The sequence below is a fragment of the Brassica napus genome, chromosome A3 (genome assembly GCF_020379485.1).
Source record: "Brassica napus cultivar Da-Ae chromosome A3, Da-Ae, whole genome shotgun sequence".
NCBI lineage: Eukaryota > Viridiplantae > Streptophyta > Magnoliopsida > Brassicales > Brassicaceae > Brassica > Brassica napus.
In genome coordinates, this window is record NC_063436.1 from 29461809 (window position 1) to 29478885 (window position 17077).

The 17077-nt window shown below is 38.0% G+C and overlaps 3 protein-coding genes across 6 annotated transcripts; all 3 read left to right on the forward strand.

Moving 5' to 3' along the window:
• Positions 1-4403: 4403 nt before the first annotated feature.
• On the forward strand, positions 4404-5239 carry BNAA03G51600D. Its single transcript, XM_013861216.3, has 2 exons — positions 4404-4732; positions 4937-5239. The coding sequence occupies exons 1-2, from the start codon at positions 4451-4453 to the stop codon at positions 5063-5065; spliced, it is 411 nt and encodes a 136-aa protein (XP_013716670.1). The 5' UTR covers positions 4404-4450; the 3' UTR covers positions 5066-5239.
• Positions 5240-5413: 174 nt separating this feature from the next.
• LOC111198018 (trans-Golgi network-localized SYP41-interacting protein 1) lies at positions 5414-15296 on the forward strand. 3 transcript variants are annotated; one of them, XR_002663855.2, is made up of 11 exons: positions 5414-5637; positions 5964-6093; positions 6321-6987; positions 7124-12753; positions 12851-13637; positions 13711-14357; positions 14451-14595; positions 14680-14761; positions 14844-14964; positions 15064-15095; positions 15200-15296. XR_002663855.2 is itself a non-coding variant. In XM_022717009.2 (10 exons), exons 2-9 carry the CDS (start codon positions 6043-6045, stop codon positions 14944-14946), a joined length of 8112 nt encoding a protein of 2703 aa, XP_022572730.1. In that variant the 5' UTR covers positions 5414-5637; positions 5964-6042; the 3' UTR covers positions 14947-14964; positions 15064-15296. The 3 variants fall into 3 exon arrangements, 2 of the variants coding, with proteins under 2 accessions (XP_022572730.1, XP_022572732.1); XM_022717009.2 differs by having other exon boundaries at positions 15064-15296; XM_022717011.2 differs by lacking the exons at positions 5414-5637; positions 5964-6093 and having other exon boundaries at positions 6736-6974; positions 15064-15296.
• A 43-nt stretch (positions 15297-15339) lies between these two features.
• On the forward strand, positions 15340-16773 carry LOC111214326 (serine/arginine-rich splicing factor RSZ22-like). 2 transcript variants are annotated; one of them, XM_022717014.2, is made up of 6 exons: positions 15340-15470; positions 15536-15637; positions 15726-15814; positions 15899-16127; positions 16212-16352; positions 16488-16773. In XM_022717014.2, the coding sequence occupies exons 2-6, from the start codon at positions 15549-15551 to the stop codon at positions 16522-16524; spliced, it is 585 nt and encodes a 194-aa protein (XP_022572735.1). In that variant the 5' UTR covers positions 15340-15470; positions 15536-15548; the 3' UTR covers positions 16525-16773. The 2 variants fall into 2 exon arrangements, with proteins under 2 accessions (XP_022572735.1, XP_022572734.1); XM_022717013.2 differs by having other exon boundaries at positions 15545-15637.
• Positions 16774-17077: the final 304 nt, after the last annotated feature.

The following is a 17077-nucleotide window of genomic DNA, read 5'->3' on the forward strand; positions in this document are numbered from 1 at the left end:
ACAGCAGTTAATATAAATTGCATTAACCAAAAGTTTTCATTAGGTGTAGACAATAGTGAAAATGAACACCATTGTTTTTCTTTTGTCATCAAACATTCAAACTCCATTGTTTTTTTAACTAGGGTATTTGGTCGAAACCAAACTAGTCTTCTAGATAAACAATACCGATAACTAATTGGATCCTAAATTTTCCAGAGAAAGGTAAGATAATAATTTTTAAAATAAAAAATAAAAGGCTTAGGTAAGATAATAACAACTTAACTTTTAGCAGAAATCGTATTAAGAAGTGATAAGTTTATGTCTCGTCTCAAGCTAGCTACCACTATACCACCACTGTAGTTTGTGGATATAATTGTTTCAACATTTACCATATTTTTCATCGTACATTTTATTGTACTTGGTAATTTCATAAGCTAAGTTTTTTTTTTTGTTCAAAAGCTAAGTTTTTTTTTTCTGAAATTTTTTCATAAGTTCAAGTTGTTTTTGTGAATGCGTTAATCTTCTCTACTCCGTATTTTCAGGTAATAGACAGACTACCGGTTAAAGAAAAACTATATATACGATTAGCTATGTGAACAACCGAACGTGTTGTGTGTGCATATATATAATAACGTGTCATTGACGCAGAACAAACCATGAGTTCTTTTTAAAAACACCATCTTTTGTCAACGATTATAAATTATAACATGGGATAGTTGACCCAAGATGTTGTATTGTTATTGTCGTGCACGTCTATCGTCTATGTAGTTATAGTGCAATGCAAGAAAATCCCATTGATGATCTTCTTCTCTCTTTTTTTTATATATATATGAACACTTCCAAACTAGGAACCTATTTCAGTTCTCTCTTCGACTTTTAAAAAGATATATTAATAATTCTAAAATTTCATATTATTTTATACATGGATATAACTGTTAAAAATGATTATATTGGATTCATTCTTTAAACGTTGATAAAAAAATACTGCAGCATGGTAATACAATCTTAACAACAAAGTTCTCTCTGTTCTTCGTTGTTGTGTTGTACGTTGTTGTCTTCCGCTATTTGTAACTCTTTGTAATCTCTGTAAAAACTCGAAAATGGTAATATAATTTTAATATGTTTACCAAAAAAAAAAAGAATTTACTGCAGCATTACAAGCGCATGGTAGAAAGAACATCTCTTGATCTATTACACGGACTATTCAAGACTTAGATTAGCTATGAGTTTAACTCGACTTAGATTAGCTATGAGTTTAACTCCACCACTTAAAGTCATAAATCATGCATAACTCTGAATACCAAAGTTTGGCACACCGGTGGCTTCACGTATCAATATCACGGTATCAGTCACGATCTCATCACACACAGCAGGTATCCTCAACGACAATTAAAGGTCACATATCCCGTTGTCTTTTGCGATATCTAATAATCTTTTCAATATATTGGAAAGTCCTCCCCCATTTTTATTGTTTCTCCAATTTTTATTCACGTTTTTCATAACGAGCAGGTGAAAGAAACGTGTTCGTTGGTATCTTTAGGTACTTATCAATTCTTATACGATGCGATTGAAGCTTCGTATTTCTAACATATACTATTAATCATTATCGCGTGTTTTCACTATAAATACAACTAATTAATTGAACGGTGCATATTTTATTCTCAACACTGAAGTTAGTGGGAATTTTAATATACCAAAACAATATATAGCTTTATATTAAAAGTAATAGTATATAACTCCGATATCAGACATTTAACCAATATATATCTAAGTTAGTATATAGAATAATTTACACTATAATTTTGTTATTGATCATTCGAATGCAACCTGTCAACCGAACCATTGATTCTACAAGAAGGTTTGGGCCCAACGTTTTAACTTTATAAAGAAGTCAATGTAAAGATATAATGGACATGGATTTGTTCTCTAGACATTGACTGTATACATGTAATGTACACACGGAGTTAACGCGCATTTGAGAAAAATGGCGCATATCTTAGCGTTTACGTTCTGACTAAAAATATTGTCACTTTTTGTTTATGCTCTAACCATAATTTCCCACTGTCAATAGTATATCGATACTGTTTATATTGATCGTCTATGTTTTTTCATGAAAACATTTTGACTATAAATAACTACTAGATTTTGACCCGCGCAGGCGCGCGGGTGTATATATTTTGAAAAATATGTTGATATTTGTTTTTCATGTAATTATTAGGATTTGGAAAAATGAATCCGAGGAACATAACCGATACCGATCCAAAGATATAGTACCAAACCCAAACATAAATTGATTAAATATTCTAATTATTCAAAATTTTGTTATTTAGAGAACCGAATCTGATCCGAACCGAAGTATTTGGGTATCCGAATTTATCTAAAAAAAGATTTATATACTTATATATCTATATTAATTATTTTTAGATTTAACGTATATAAAACATCAAAAATGATACTTTTAAATTGGTTTAAATACTTGAAAATATATATAGATAGTCAAAAGTAAATATCTGAAATAGTTAAAGTATACTCAAATCACCAAAAATACTTAAAATAATTATTGATTTCGTATCCAAAATTTTAAATCAAGCCAATTGATATGTTAAGCTTAAGTATTATGACATATATTATTCAAATTTATACGTAATATATTATTTTATTTATACATTTTGAGAAATTTAAAATATATAATGATTTAAGACTTTAAAAATAATTTAAATTAGTTATCCAAACCCAAACCAAACCCGCAAAGATCCAAATCGAACTCAAACCAAAATTTAGAAACATTCTAATAAGGCTGAAATCTTTGACCCCGAAAACCCAAAATACAAACCGATCAGAACTAAACCCGTATGGGTATCCAAAAGCCCATCCCTAGTCATTATTATATATCGTATTTTATCATCATATAATTAATCGTATTTTATATGTACCATCATATAAGTAATCATATAATTAATAGTATTTTATACATACCATCATATAAATAATTACATATATTATATTTTTAAAACTTAATATGAAATATGAAAACCATAATTTGAGTTGGTATTTCAAATTGGGCTTTGTATTATATTTTTCTTATATATATTGACAATATTTTTTTATAATGGTTATTGAAAAATATTTTAGTAAAAATCCATTTTTGAATATATGTATATTTTTGAATCAATTTTTGATATAAATCAAATTTGAATTATTATTTTGATTTGAAATATGTATATAAAGTTTAAATTTTGTTTTATGGTTAGTTTAGAAAAAAATTTTTTAGGGAATTAGATTGATCCATTTTGGTATATTTTAAAAGTAGCCTAGATAACTTTCAATTTAAAAAAAAAACATAAGCCCATTACTTTTTTTCTTAATACTACTATCCTTGTTTTCAAACAAAAATATTTTTTTTTAAAAGACTGCAATCCATGTTTCCAAACACTCCAAATTTTTAAAAGTCCTATTCAAATCTCCAAACACTCCAATTTTGTACTTGAGTTTTAATAAGATAGATATTATGCTATTTCGTAAATATAGATATGAGATGATAAACAAACAAATACAAAAACAACTACCTGTCGACTGTTATTTGTTTTTTTGTAGTCAAGAAGTGTTGCACCTAGGTTTGTAATCTTTTTTTTTTATAGGATATTTCAAGTGACGTTCCTTTCAGGTACCGGTGTTATGATATGTGGGTTGAGCTACCAACACTGAATAGTCTGTTTAATGTCTTATGAATCTCATATAAGTATGTAACTATACTCAATCCATGCATTATCCATGTCTACAATGGTATGCATGTTGTAGGTTTACACAAAAACTTGTTTCCGTTATTATAAAACAGGTAAATAGAGTTTGAAAGAAAGCGGTAAGGAAGAATATGATAAAGAAAAAGCTTAACTGAGAGTGGAATCCAATGTGGACTTGCTTAATTATATTCTCAATTTGTGTTTTTCTATCATTATTTTCAACGTATACATGGATGTAACGTTGGATGTCGAATTATTTGCTTTATATTATTAACTTTATCGTTTAGACAAGAAGCTGCACATGGTGGTCTTGGAATATGAAATATACCGTATAAAATAACCCATCTAGAAAACGAAAGAAATTATTAGTCCCACGAAAGAGAATTTTAAAAGTTTATATTGCTTGACTTTGGTGTTAATTATTATGTTAATTAAATCAGCAGAAACCTCTTAAACAAACCTTCGAATCAATAGTCGTATCAGGTAGACAGATTTGATTCTTGTTTACTAGTTAAACAAATCAACGAAACATGCTCCATATGCTTTCATATCTCCTATATAATAAACCAAGAAGGAGAATATACTTATATCGGTGAGATGCTATGCTTAAATGGGCTTGTACAAGTCGGCCCATTGGATAAGATTATTCTGTTGGGGTCGGGTTGAATTTACCCGACCCATAATGATTATCCTTGTTGCTCGCTTTGCCAATCGTTTGTTTTCCAAATCCCATGGCGAGACTCTTGGTCTCTATCCCTATGCAGCCCACCACACAAACGGCCTTGCCGGCGTTTGCATCGCCGTTAGTTCAGCCGCCGGCGAATAATTTACTAGGAGGAGCTGGGGGATTATGTCTTAACCGGAGAAACAGAGACCGTTCCTACGTGGCGAGAGCAGGGCCGAGTACGAGTAGCTACTTGCTCGCGTTCGCAATTCCAGCTACTCTTATCGCCGCCACCGTCTTCACTTCAGCCAAAATCGCTGATAAGCTTGACGATGATTTCCTTGAGGATGTAAGATCTTTGCTTCTTGAATTTTTATGTTTAAGCAAAGATATGATGGAGATGTGCCCCATATGCTTTAGAAAATAAATATATTATTACATCCTTGCATTTTCCGACATAACTGGATCTCTGTGTCTGTGATAAATCGGCTAAAGTGTTTGCTTAGTGAAAGTGTAATAACCACTAACAGCATATATGATTCTTCTTGTGCAGATTGCGTTGAACCAAGCGATAAAAGCAGCAGAAGAGGGAGAGAATGCTGAAGGTGAAATCTCGCTGGACGATGTGATTAAAGAGCCTGTGCTTCAACGGACCCGTAAACGTCCTAAGCGTGACGTTTAGCCAAAACACACACATAAGCTTCTTCTTAATGAGATTCTCCAATGTACAAGGATGTAAGCTTGTAGTAATCTTCCGGGTCACATTTATATAGTTGTAGTTACTGAAAAATTACAAAATATCATTTGTATAATAACTTGATGATGAATCAAATACCTCACTCATTTGACGGTTCAATACTGTACCAAGGTTTCTTTGTACGGTACATTTATAACTAGAAGTAGAAGGGTATATTTGTTATTAACGTGAATTAAGTTATCGGGCTAACAGACCAAGTATTGTAACTGATTGGGCTTTTTAAGGCCCATTTAAGTATCCTTTTACCAGATTTGAGAAGTATTTGTCGCTTCCCTTCAAATCGACGTCTGTGTTAAGGTTGAATCGCGTCACGTTTTCATTCTACTTTTTTTTTTCTACATTCAAACGAACAAGACACACCAGCTAAACGCCACATAGCGTTAGATCCAAGGATAGAGAGAGATTGCGACGTATAGGTTTCCAATCAGTTTGTCTACAGAGATCAACGACGCGACGCGACGAGCCACTCGATTTCAGCACTGTTCGACCGATCTCGGGTATGGTTTAGCTCAGTTTCGTGTTTTCTCCACCAAATTATCGAACTTGTTTGTGAAATTTGATCTTGTATTGCGGATTTCGTATACCGGTTTTGATTTTAGCTTCTGGGTGTATGTATGTATTTCTATTGAATCTGTAGATTTGTTTCGGTTTTTAGATGCCCCACGATCTGGGTCTGTTGTTTTTATGCGCAACGCAAGCCATTTGATTTGTGTTAATCTACAAAAGGAATTCTACAATTTGATGTTACTTATTGTGTCGGTGCGGTATGATATTATTGCAAGTTTGTGAATTTAGCTCCTTTTGTTGAATTTTGTGTCAGCAGAAGGTATAAACCATGGTGATCTAGACTTGGTGGTGATACACAAAAGAGTCATTGTAGGAACAAGAAGAGAGTGGATCCAATGGATAAGAAAAAGAACCGTGCTGATCCACTTGCTGCTGGGCGCCAAAAGGTTAGTTTTGCTTTTTTTTTTTTGGCTCAACTTGCATTTATCAATGAGGATTCTACTATTCTTCTTCTTGAGAACTACCAAATAATTAGGAATTTTTTATTTTGTTGTCTAAGTTCATAGTTGAGAAGAAATAAATGATAACGTGGTTTTTTAAAAGCGTAGAAATTTGATTGCTTGTTATTGCCTTGGTTAATCACTAAGTTTTTTTTTTTTTTTAATTGTTTCAGCTTCAACAGTTTCGTCAAAAGAAGGCTGATAAAAACTCTGATCAGAAAAAGGACCCCAAGGGCAGTACAAGCAAAGGAAAATCCTCCAAAAAGTCTGGTAAATCTGAGAAGCATGAGGGGAAACCTGACAAAAGTGTTGTCACTGACGAGGCAGAAGCTCTGTCGGCAGGAGGAGCTACATCCCATGTGAATATTGTTGATGAGGTTGTTGATTCTCCACAAGCTTCTGCAGATGCATTATCTCACGAGTATGTTCTAGTCCATGGTTCATCATCAGAACCTGATACGCTCCTGCCAGGAAACACCACAGCAACTGCTGATAGTGGAGCTGAGCTGGGAAAAGATATATTGAATCCTGAAGATGATACTGGCATATCGTTATCCACAGTAGAAGAAGATATGAAGAGGATCGACAGCACAGCGGCTGGCGCAGTAAAATCTGTGACATCTGAACATGCCTATTCTGAGAAGGGAGTTACACGTGACGATGCATCTATTAGTGTTGACGGAGTCTTTGCTGCTTCTGGAGACCTAGCGGAGGGGGAAGGAGTTGAAGTTGAAAGTGGATCTGGGGATGTGGAAAAGCCTCATCAGCCATCCTCCTCGCCGGAATTTATTCCTGATGTTTCCTTGAGTGGTGCAAGGGGAGATCAGGTAACTGATGTAGGTTGTTCTCTCCTTCTCTTCATTCTTCGCTCTTTATCGTTTTCTTTATTTCTTTTTCTTTGATAGGGATAAAGTGGTTAGGTCGGTGGCATGCGTCCTTTTGATGTATAATTCTGTTTTCATTTGTTTCTTTGTAGGGGAAATGCAGGAAGACAGTGGTTCACACAAGGAACAGTTTTCCGAAGCATCTGCAAAGGCAGATATGGATTGGATTGTAACTGAAGAGAGGCAAGCAAGCTATCCAGCCGTTGTGGATTCATCTGCTTCACCGTCTCACTTTTTAGAGAGATCATCAGTTGCATTTGATTCAGTTGAACTGGAAGGAACATCTGGTAAAATCAGAAGCCAGCAGATTAGGGAAGCTGCAGAGCTTAGTGAAGAGAGACCAGAGTCGTCTATTGGTTTTCATAATAACAGAGATCACGTGCTTTCAACTGAACCTGAGGATAGTTCTATTCAGCTTCAATTGCCTCAGAGCGCCAGTACATCTGGATTATTGAGCCATGAGGAACCTTGTAAACAGGATACATTAAATCCATCAGGAGAAGTTTCTGCTGCTCATGTTCATGAAGGGCGCTCAGTTAGCTTCCTACAGCTTATGGAAATTGTACATGCACTTGGACAAGATGAATTTCAAGTGTTGTGCACCGCAAGAGAGGCTGCCTCCTCTACCGATCCAGGAACAAGTTCGTTGGAGGGATTAAGAGAACAACTGTTTGTTTCCTGTACCACGGAAGATATACTCCATGTGCAACTCACAGAACAGTCTCATCTTCAAAACGAGTTTGATCATCAACATGACCAATTGGTAGCTGAAATATCACAGCTTCGTGCATCATATAATGCGTTGACAGAAAGGAATGATTCTCTTGTTGAGGAACTATCAGAGTGCCAGTCTAACCTCTATGCTGCTACAAGCTCAAATGAGAAGCTCGAAAATCAGCTTCTTGCTACAGAAGCACAAGTGGAGGCTTTCACTGCTAAGATGAATGAGCTGCAGAGTAGCTTAGAAAAGGCCCTATTGAATCTATCTGAGGCGAAAGAAAAGGTCATCAATCTTCAGGTGGAGAATGATACGTATGGTGCAATTCTTTCTTCTTGGTATGATGAGAAAAAGGAACTTTTTGAGGAAAAAGAATCCAAGAACTATGAGATTAAGCATCTTTTATCTGAGCTATGCAATTGCAAGAACTCGGAGGCTATACTAAAGGCAGAGGTTGAGCGATTGGAAAAAACTGTTGGTCCATTGACGGATGAGAAGGTAAATCTTGTCGAGGAAAAATATAATGTATTGGGTGAGGCAGAGAAGTTACAGGAAGAATTGGCAAATTGTAAGACTTTGATCACCTTGCAAGAAGTGGAAAATTCAAATATAAGGGAGACGCTTTCTTCACTGACAGGCCAGCTGACTAAACTTGAAGAGGATAACCTGCATCTCACAGAAGAAAATGAGAAATCACATCTAGAACGGAGTGCATATCTGATCTCGGAGACTTATTTATTGTCTGAGTATTCCAATCTAAAGGAAGGGTATTCTTTGCTGAATAATAAACTCTTAAAGTTTCAAGAAGAGAAGGAAAATTTGGTTGAGGACAATGATAAACTTACGCATGATCTTCTTATTCTTCAAGAGCGTATGTCTACTGTTCAAGAAGAGCGGATTCACCTAGCAGCTGAGTTAGGAGAAGCGGTAGCTCGCCTTGATAAGTTGACTGAAGAAAAAACATCTCTGAGTAGCAGCATCGAGGTAGAAAAAACTGGAATTGTAGACATTGGTAATGAGGATGCTTCAGAATTGAGTAATCAGGAAATATCTGAAACATCTGGTAGAAGTCTAGAAGTCGGGGTTACAAGTAAACAGAGTGTACCTTTTGTTGAATATACCTGCCAAAGTTTCGGGACACAGCCTACAGTTTTGGAGGGGGTAATAGACGCTTCATCTGGGTTTTCTTCCTTGAACAAGAATCTGGAGAAGGGGGAGAAAATGATTCAGAACCTTGAGGAGGCAATTAAGCAGATCCGCACCGATTCTTCATTGATCAAGTCTAGCAATAAACCTGACACGCCACCAGTATCAAAATTGATTCAGGCTTTTGAGTTAAAGGGGCAATCGGAAGAACATGAATCTGAAAAAGCACAGTTAACTGGTGATCAGTCAGAAGCATTTGTTTCTGTGAATGTTCAGATTAGAAATTTGAGAGGCATGCTGGAACAATTAGCGTTGAATGCTAGGGAGGCTGGTATACAATTCAATCAATTAAATGATGACAGGACGGCAACAAATCAACGACTGGAGGAGTTTAATGTCGAGTTTGCATCTCACCAGGATCACATTAATCTTCTGGAGGCAGATACTATTGAGAATAAGATTTCGTTTGAAGCTCTGAAAAATTATTCTGGTGAGCTGCAACAGAAAAACCACGAACTTGAATTTCTCTGTGAATCATTGAAGCTGAGAAATGATAGCATGGGTCTAGAAAACACGGAGCTCAACAAGAAGCTGAATTCTTGCTTATCGAGAATTTATGAGCTTGAAAATCAGCTGGAAAGCTTACAGAATAATTTAAGTAGCATGTTGTCATCAATGGAAGAACAGTTAGTAGCCTTGCAGGATGAATCTGAGAAGGCAACGATGCTAGAACATGAATTGACATCATCAATGTCTCAATTTGGTGATGCAGTTGTGAGACTTGATGGTTGTTTACTCAGATCTGGCGTTGCTGGAGCTCAAGTTGGCTTAGATATGAGCAAACATATATCTGGTTCTGTTGACATGGCTGTAAAGGTGATTGAAGACCTGGAGGAAAAACTAGAAGTTGCTGAGGCGAAGCATGAGTCCTCCTTAAACAAATATGAGGAGTTGAAGCAGAGTTTCAATACTCTGCATGAGAATAATGAGTTTGTGACTGCTACAATGCATAAGGTCTATGCTGATCTGGTGAAACTGATTACTGAATCATGCGGGTCTGTGGAGATAGCCAAATTTAGAGTTGAAAATCTAGCTATCTCTGATCCTTTTAGCGATGGTAATTGTGAGAATCTGATGGAGGCTGTGCAAAATATTCTTTCTGAGAGGCTTGAACTTCAGTGTGTGATTGATAAGCTACAGTCGGACTTGTCGAGTATAACAAAGGATATGGAGGAACTGACGCAGCGAAGCCTTGACCCCACTTCACTTGGAGAATTAGTTCAGAAAGTTGAGGGTGTTCTGGAACTTGAAACTGGTGAAATTAGTTTTGAATCCCCTAGTTTATATGTGGAGTTTCTGGTTTCCCAACTTGTTCAGAAGTTTATTGAGGCCGAGGATTTGGCTAATCTCTTGAGGAAACAAGTAGAGGCCAAGGATAATGAGCTGATGGAGACCCAGGAGAGTTTTCTGCACCATAAAACTGAAATGGGTGGTCTCATGGAAAATTTAAGCCAGGCAGAGGAGTCCCTTGTGGCTGTACGATCTGAGTTACAAAAGAAATCTAATGAACTTGAACAATCAGAGCAAAGGTTATTATCGACTAGAGAGAAGCTTAGTATAGCTGTTACAAAAGGAAAAGGTTTAATGGTTCAACGTGATAATATCAAACATTTGTTGGCTGAAACCTCTGCTGAACTGCAGAGGCGCTCAGAGGAATTGAGTTTGAAGGAGACAAGGCTTCAGGAGGTAGAAGCAAAACTTAAGACCTATACAGAGGCAGGTAAACGTGTGGAGGCATTAGAATCTGAGCTTTCTTACATCCGAAACTCAGCTACTGCACTTCGAGAATCGTTTCTTCTCAAAGACTCTCTGCTTCACAAAATTGAAGAAATTTTGGAAGATTTGGATCTCCCAGAGCATTTTCATGCTCGAAATATATTCGACAAGGTCGAGTGGTTATCAAGATCAGCTAACGGCAACTCTGTACGTCCCTCTGATTGGGATCAGAAAAGTTCTGATGGAGGTGCCGGATATGTTCTCTCTGAACCCTGGAGGGAGGATGGTCAAACTGGCACAAGTTCTGAGGGTGACTTAAGGATTAAGTTCGAGGAGCTCCAGGGGAAGTCTTATGGGTTGGCTGAACAGAATGAAATGCTGGAGCAGTCCTTGATGCACAGGAATAATTTGGTTCAGAGATGGGAAGCACTCCTTGAGAATATTGATATGCCTCCACAGCTAAAATCCATGGAAGCGGAAAATAAGATTGAGTGGCTTGCAAGTACAATATCAGAGGCTACACATGACAAGGATACTCTCCAACAGAAAATTGATAACCTTGAAGTATATTGTCAATCACTAAGTACTGATTTGGAAGCCGCACAAAAGCAAGTATGTGATGTCGAGGCAAATCTTCAATCGGTTGATAATGAGAGGGTGGATATTTCTGAAAGACTGAAAACTCTGAATGAGGATCACGACAATCTTTCTGCGAGGGCCAATCACCTTGAAGTTGAGAATGAGAAACTGCAGAATCAAGTTAAAGATCTGCATGGGAAATTGGTTGAGAAACTTGGGAATGAAGAACAACTTCAGACTATTGAAGGAGACCTATTGAGTTTGAGGTACATGATTAATGATGTTATACAGGAAGATGGCTTGCAGGATTTGGCATTAGCGAGTAATTCTGAGACCTTGGATGGACTTTTGAGAAAGCTGATCGACTATTATAAGAATTTGGCTAAATCTAGTCCATCAAATGACGAAGCAACTTCTCCTAGGCTCACTCCTGAATTGGCTGATTCTAATATAGTCGAAGCAACCAGTAGAGACATAGCAGTAGTGGAGACACCTGATGTAGCGTCCCTAACAAAAGATCTGGATGAAGCACTGCATGTTCAGAAGCTGGTAAGGGAAGAAAGGGATTTATACATGGAAAAACAGCAATCCTTGGTTGCTGAAAATGAGGCACTTGAGAAGAAAATAATAGAATTGCAGGAGCTCCTTAAACAAGAAGAGCAGAAGTCAGCTTCTGTAAGAGAGAAGTTAAACGTAGCTGTCAGGAAAGGGAAAGCTTTGGTCCAACAAAGGGATAGCCTGAAGCAAACTATTGAGGAGATGAACGCTGAGCATGGTCGCCTAAAATCAGAGATTATAAACCGAGACGAGATGCTTGTGGAAAATGAAAAGAAATTAAGGGAGTTGGAATCTTACACTTTGAGGATAGAAGCCCTAGAGTCTGAGTGCCAATCCCTGAGAAATCATTTGCAAGAAACAGAAAATATTTTGCAGGAAAGAAGTGGTACATTGAGCATGACACTCAACGCGTTGAATAGCATTAATATTGGTGATGAAGGTGACAGATATGACCCAGTTCTGAAGCTTCAACGGATCTCGCAACTGTTTCAGAATATGAGTACAGCTGTGTCCTCTGCTGAGCAGGAGTCAATAAAGTCTAGAAGAGCAGCTGAGTTGCTACTTGCTGAGTTGAACGAGGTTCAAGAGAGAAACGATAGTATGCAAGAGGAGCTATCAAAATTTACGTATGAAATTCAGCAACTTTCCAGACAGAAGGATGCAGCGGAGGCTGCAAAAGTTGAAGCCATATCACATTGTGAAAATTTATCCCTGGTCAACAACGAAGAAAAGAAAAAGATATATGCTCAAGTGCTGTCCTTTGGAACTAATGTGAACACTCTGAGGAAAATTCTCGCAGGTACTAGCAGTTGCCTAGCTGATATTTTCACCTTGGATATGGAGTTTCTGCATCATCTGAAGACAACTATGGAATTATGTGCGAAGCAAACCGGTGCTAATTTGTCTGGCTGGCCTCAAGTTAGTACATGGAATTTTGTAGACAAGGTACTTTTAGAACCTTTCAACAGCTTACTATGATATACTTTCAAGGTTTCTATGACACTTACTGTTTCTGAATATTGTTTTTCCCCTTTCTTATCAGAAAATCTTTTCACGCTTGAGTGCTGCCTTGTCTAACGTCAACTTGCATGAAATTTCAAATGGTGGAAACATAACCGAAATTTGTGGTTCTCTCTCACGAAACCTTGATCAGTTTGTGGCTGATGTTAGCCATCTCAAAGAGAATGTAAGCAACCACTTGGCATCACGGCACGAACAGGTCAACATTGTATCCAACAGTATTGACACCTTTTTCAAGTCAATAGGAACGGGAACAGACTCAGAAATTGCTGATTTGGGTGAAAGAGTTTCCTTGCTTCATGGAGCATGTTCTAGCGTGTTGGCGGAAATTGAGAGCCGTAAAGCGGAACTGGTTGGAAATGACAATTTAAACATGAGCCTCCATCAAGAAGAAGATGATTATTCGTCCATGGAGTCTGTCAGGTCCATGGTAAATAGGCTCTCGTCAGCTGTTAAAGAGTTTGTTGTAGCAAACGCTGAGACTGTGGAGAGAAACGAAAAGGAGATGAAGGTAACGATTGCCAATTTGCAAAGGGAGTTGCACGAAAAGGATATCCAGAATGATAGGATGTGCAGTGAATTTGTGGGTCAAGTTAAGGAAGCCCAGGCTGGTGCTAAGATCTTTGCAGAAGATCTTCAATCCGCAAGTGCCAGGATGCGTGATATGCAAGACCAGCTCGGCATTTTGGTGCGGGAACGGGATTCTTTGAAGGACAGAGTAAAAGATCTGCAAGAAGGCCAGGCCTCATACTCAGAACTACAGGAGAAGGTCACATCGCTTAGCAATCTACTAGCTGCAAAAGATCAAGGTCAGCTATTCAATCTAAACCTTTTCTTTTTCCATTTTCACACATATAGCTAATACATAATTGCTTGCTGCAGAAATTGAGGCATTGATGCAAGCGCTTGACGAGGAAGAGTCCCAGATGGAGGATCTGAAACACAGGGTTACAGAATTAGAACAAGAGCTACAACAGAAGAACCTAGACTTGCAGAAAGCTGAAGCTTCTCGTGGGAAGATTTCCAAAAAGCTATCAATTACTGTGGATAAATTTGATGAGCTCCATCATCTCTCTGAAAATCTTCTTGCTGAAATCGAGAAGCTTCAAAAACAAGTGCAAGATCGGGATACCGAGGTTTCTTTCTTAAGACAAGAAGTCACCAGGTGCACCAACGAGGCTCTTGCTTCTTCTCAAATGGACACTAGAAGAGATTCAGAAGAGATCCAAACTGTACGGTCTTGGTTCGACACAGTAGCTTCACTACTTGGTCTAGAAGATTCACCTTCCACTGATGCTCACAGTCACTTAAACCGCTACATGGAGACACTTGAGAAAAAGATTGCATCTATACTATCTGAAACAGAGGAATTACGGCTGGTTGGACAAAGCAAGGATTCGTTGCTGGAAGCTGAGAGGAGTAGAGTGGCTGAGCTCAGACAGAAAGAAGCAACTCTTGAGAAATTATTACATGACAAGGAATTCCAACCAAGTAGCTCAACTTCAGAGATCGTTGAAGTGGAACCTCTGGTAAGATTAGTTCTTGTTGGATAATTGAACCATTCCAGATACTCACGATAACATTTCAAATTGGGTTAACTTTTTCTTGTTTGGGTATTGCAGATAAACAAGTGGACGACGAGTGGAACATCGATCCCATCACAAGTCAGGAGTTTGCGCAAGGGAAACAACAACGATCAAGTCGCCATTAGTATAGATGCAGATCAAGCTGATCAAAGCCTTAGCTTAGAAGAAGACGATGATAAAGGTAACTGAACTGGTCTCGTATATTTTATTTAATCGGCTACACATTCTCTTCATAACCTACCCCTCTCTTTTCGTGTGCTTTCAGCTCATGGATTTAGATCACTCACCACGTCAAGAATCATTCCTAGATTCACAAGACCAGTGACAAACATGATCGATGGTTTATGGTTAGGCTCTCTCTCTCAGTCTCTCGTTTGATTGAAAATTTCGTAATTTTGGTCTGACGAAAACGGATATATTGCTTTTCAGGGTCTCATGTGACCGGACGCTTATGAGACAACCTGCCTTACGGTTAGCCATAATGATATACTGGGCAATGTTGCATGCTCTTTTGGCTACAGTCGTGGTCTAACCAAAAGCTTGTAATCTCGTAAGTGACTCTTTTTTTTCCCTAAATAAAATAGCAAACAGTTGCTTCTCCAGTTTTTTTTCTAAGATTTAATACGTGTTTTTATTACATCTTACGCAGCTGGTTTCTTGTCATGGCACGGACTCAAAGTGGTGTGTTGTCTTCACTATATGTTTTTGTCGTTCGATTCAATTTTTTTAGCTTTTCATTAACCAAGCAGATTGTGGGTTCAACATTTTTATTGATTCGAACACAGACTGGCTTGGCTTTACAACAATAAATTTTAAAAAGGTTATGTAGAAGCTGTTAATTGCTATACACTATATAAGTCACTATTTATTTATTTATATTTATTTTGGTGAAAAATACAACAAAATAATCCCAGCTAATGGACTCAAATAGGATGTATCATTTAAATTTGGGCTTTACCTTCTACGTGTAAAGAAGTTAACGCGTTGACAAACCCTAGTTTCAATCAACCACCTTCCTTCTCCTCTCTGCGAGCTGCTCGAGTCTCTTCTCTCTAGGTATGTGACGTCAAGTTCCTTCCGATTGTTTTTGGTAGAATGTAGTTATGACTTAGTCTCTGTAGCATTGACAGGCAAATGTCGCGTGTGTACGTGGGAAACTTGGACCCTAGAGTTACTGAGCGTGAGCTCGAGGATGAGTTCCGTGTGTATGGAGTCATCAAGAGGCAAGCATTGATCCAGTCAATTCACTATACAAAGTTTTGAGCTTTCGATGTGTTTTGCATTGTCTGTAATGTTGGACTTGATGTGCAGTGTGTGGGTTGCTCGTAGACCACCTGGCTACGCTTTTCTAGACTTCGAGGATCCCAGAGATGCCAGTGATGCCATCCGTGATTTAGATGGTAATGTTGTGCATTGTTCTGTAATGATACTGATGTTTTTATTTAGATTTTGAATTTTGACATGCATGTTGTTTAAATGGACAGGCAAGAATGGTTGGAGGGTTGAACAGTCTCACAACCGAGGTGACCGTGGAGGCGGCCGTGGTGGTGACCGCGGAGGCGATCGTGGTGGGTCTGATTTGAAGTGCTATGAGTGTGGTGAGCCTGGTCACTTTGCACGTGAATGCCGTAACCGCGGTGGCACAGGAAGGCGTCGCAGCAGGAGCCGGAGTCGCAGTCCTAGATACAGGAGGAGTCCAAGCTACGGACGCAGGTCAATGCTGCTGCTTCCCTTACTTTCTTATTGGTTATAGCTTCTCTGGATGTATTAGTTGACCTTCTCCTTTTTTGGTTTCAGGAGTTACAGCCCTCGTGCTAGATCTCCTCCTCCTCCTCCTCCAAGGCGCCGTAGCCCTTCACCTCCTCCTGCTCGTGGTCGTAGCTACAGTAGATCACCACCTCCGTACAGAAGGCGTGAGGAACTGCCTTATACTAATGGGTAAAACTTCTTTTTTGTCTTCTTGAAGTCATTATAATACACAACGTTTTCTTATATTGCATGCATCTTGATTCAACCTATTGATTTCTCTGTGGTGGATGTGGCCTCATTCAACTTATATTCTTGTTTCTGCAGAAATGGACTGAAAGATAGACGCCGAAGCCGGAGCTGAGAGTTTATACTGAGAAACTGAGATGATGAAGAAGTACACTACTTAGCTTTAGGAGATTAAGAGAAGGACTGGATTGGTTTGCATTTTAACATAATGTTTAGTTTTGGAATTTTCTGATAACAGAGGCCTATATGCGTTTCTCTTTTTTTGAAGTTAATGTTGGTCCCAAACGTAGACAACACCTGGCCATGTTTTCAAGTTCGCAAGTGACATGTAAGACTAAAAATATAGTAATTAAATGATAAAAGAGAACCATGGTTTTGGCATGACCACCACAAATAATGAAAGCCTAGGAAAGCTGAAGAGACAAGAGCATGATCCTAGGTCGGTCCCATCCTTCACTTCCACATCATTCCACTTTTGTCTGCCGACACTTCTTTTTGCTCCACGTTTCTTCACTCTCACCGACAATAAGATGAGAGGTGATCAGAATCCACAACCCGTCTCTCTTTTGCTTGTTACATTTTTGTCAGAAAAAACTAGTTCTAGTTAGTTATTTACAGTTATGATCTCTTTCCTCAAAGTTTGAGCTTAAAGTTTGTTTACAAAAAGT

Excerpts from the sequence above, each read along its gene's own strand:
- LOC111198018 (XM_022717009.2), top strand. The coding sequence starts at position 6,043 with ATGGATAAGAAAAAGAACCGTGCTGATCCACTTGCTGCTGGGCGCCAA. Across the intron at positions 6,094-6,320 it reads TTGCTGCTGGGCGCCAAAAG|CTTCAACAGTTTCGTCAAAA; the intron begins GTTAGTTTTGCT and ends TAATTGTTTCAG. Across the intron at positions 14,358-14,450 it reads TCGTTGAAGTGGAACCTCTG|ATAAACAAGTGGACGACGAG; the intron begins GTAAGATTAGTT and ends TGGGTATTGCAG.
- LOC111214326 (XM_022717014.2), top strand. The coding sequence starts at position 15,549 with ATGTCGCGTGTGTACGTGGGAAACTTGGACCCTAGAGTTACTGAGCGT. Across the intron at positions 15,815-15,898 it reads TGCCATCCGTGATTTAGATG|GCAAGAATGGTTGGAGGGTT; the intron begins GTAATGTTGTGC and ends TTAAATGGACAG. Across the intron at positions 16,128-16,211 it reads AGTCCAAGCTACGGACGCAG|GAGTTACAGCCCTCGTGCTA; the intron begins GTCAATGCTGCT and ends TTTTGGTTTCAG.
- BNAA03G51600D (XM_013861216.3), top strand. The coding sequence starts at position 4,451 with ATGGCGAGACTCTTGGTCTCTATCCCTATGCAGCCCACCACACAAACG. Across the intron at positions 4,733-4,936 it reads ACGATGATTTCCTTGAGGAT|ATTGCGTTGAACCAAGCGAT; the intron begins GTAAGATCTTTG and ends CTTCTTGTGCAG.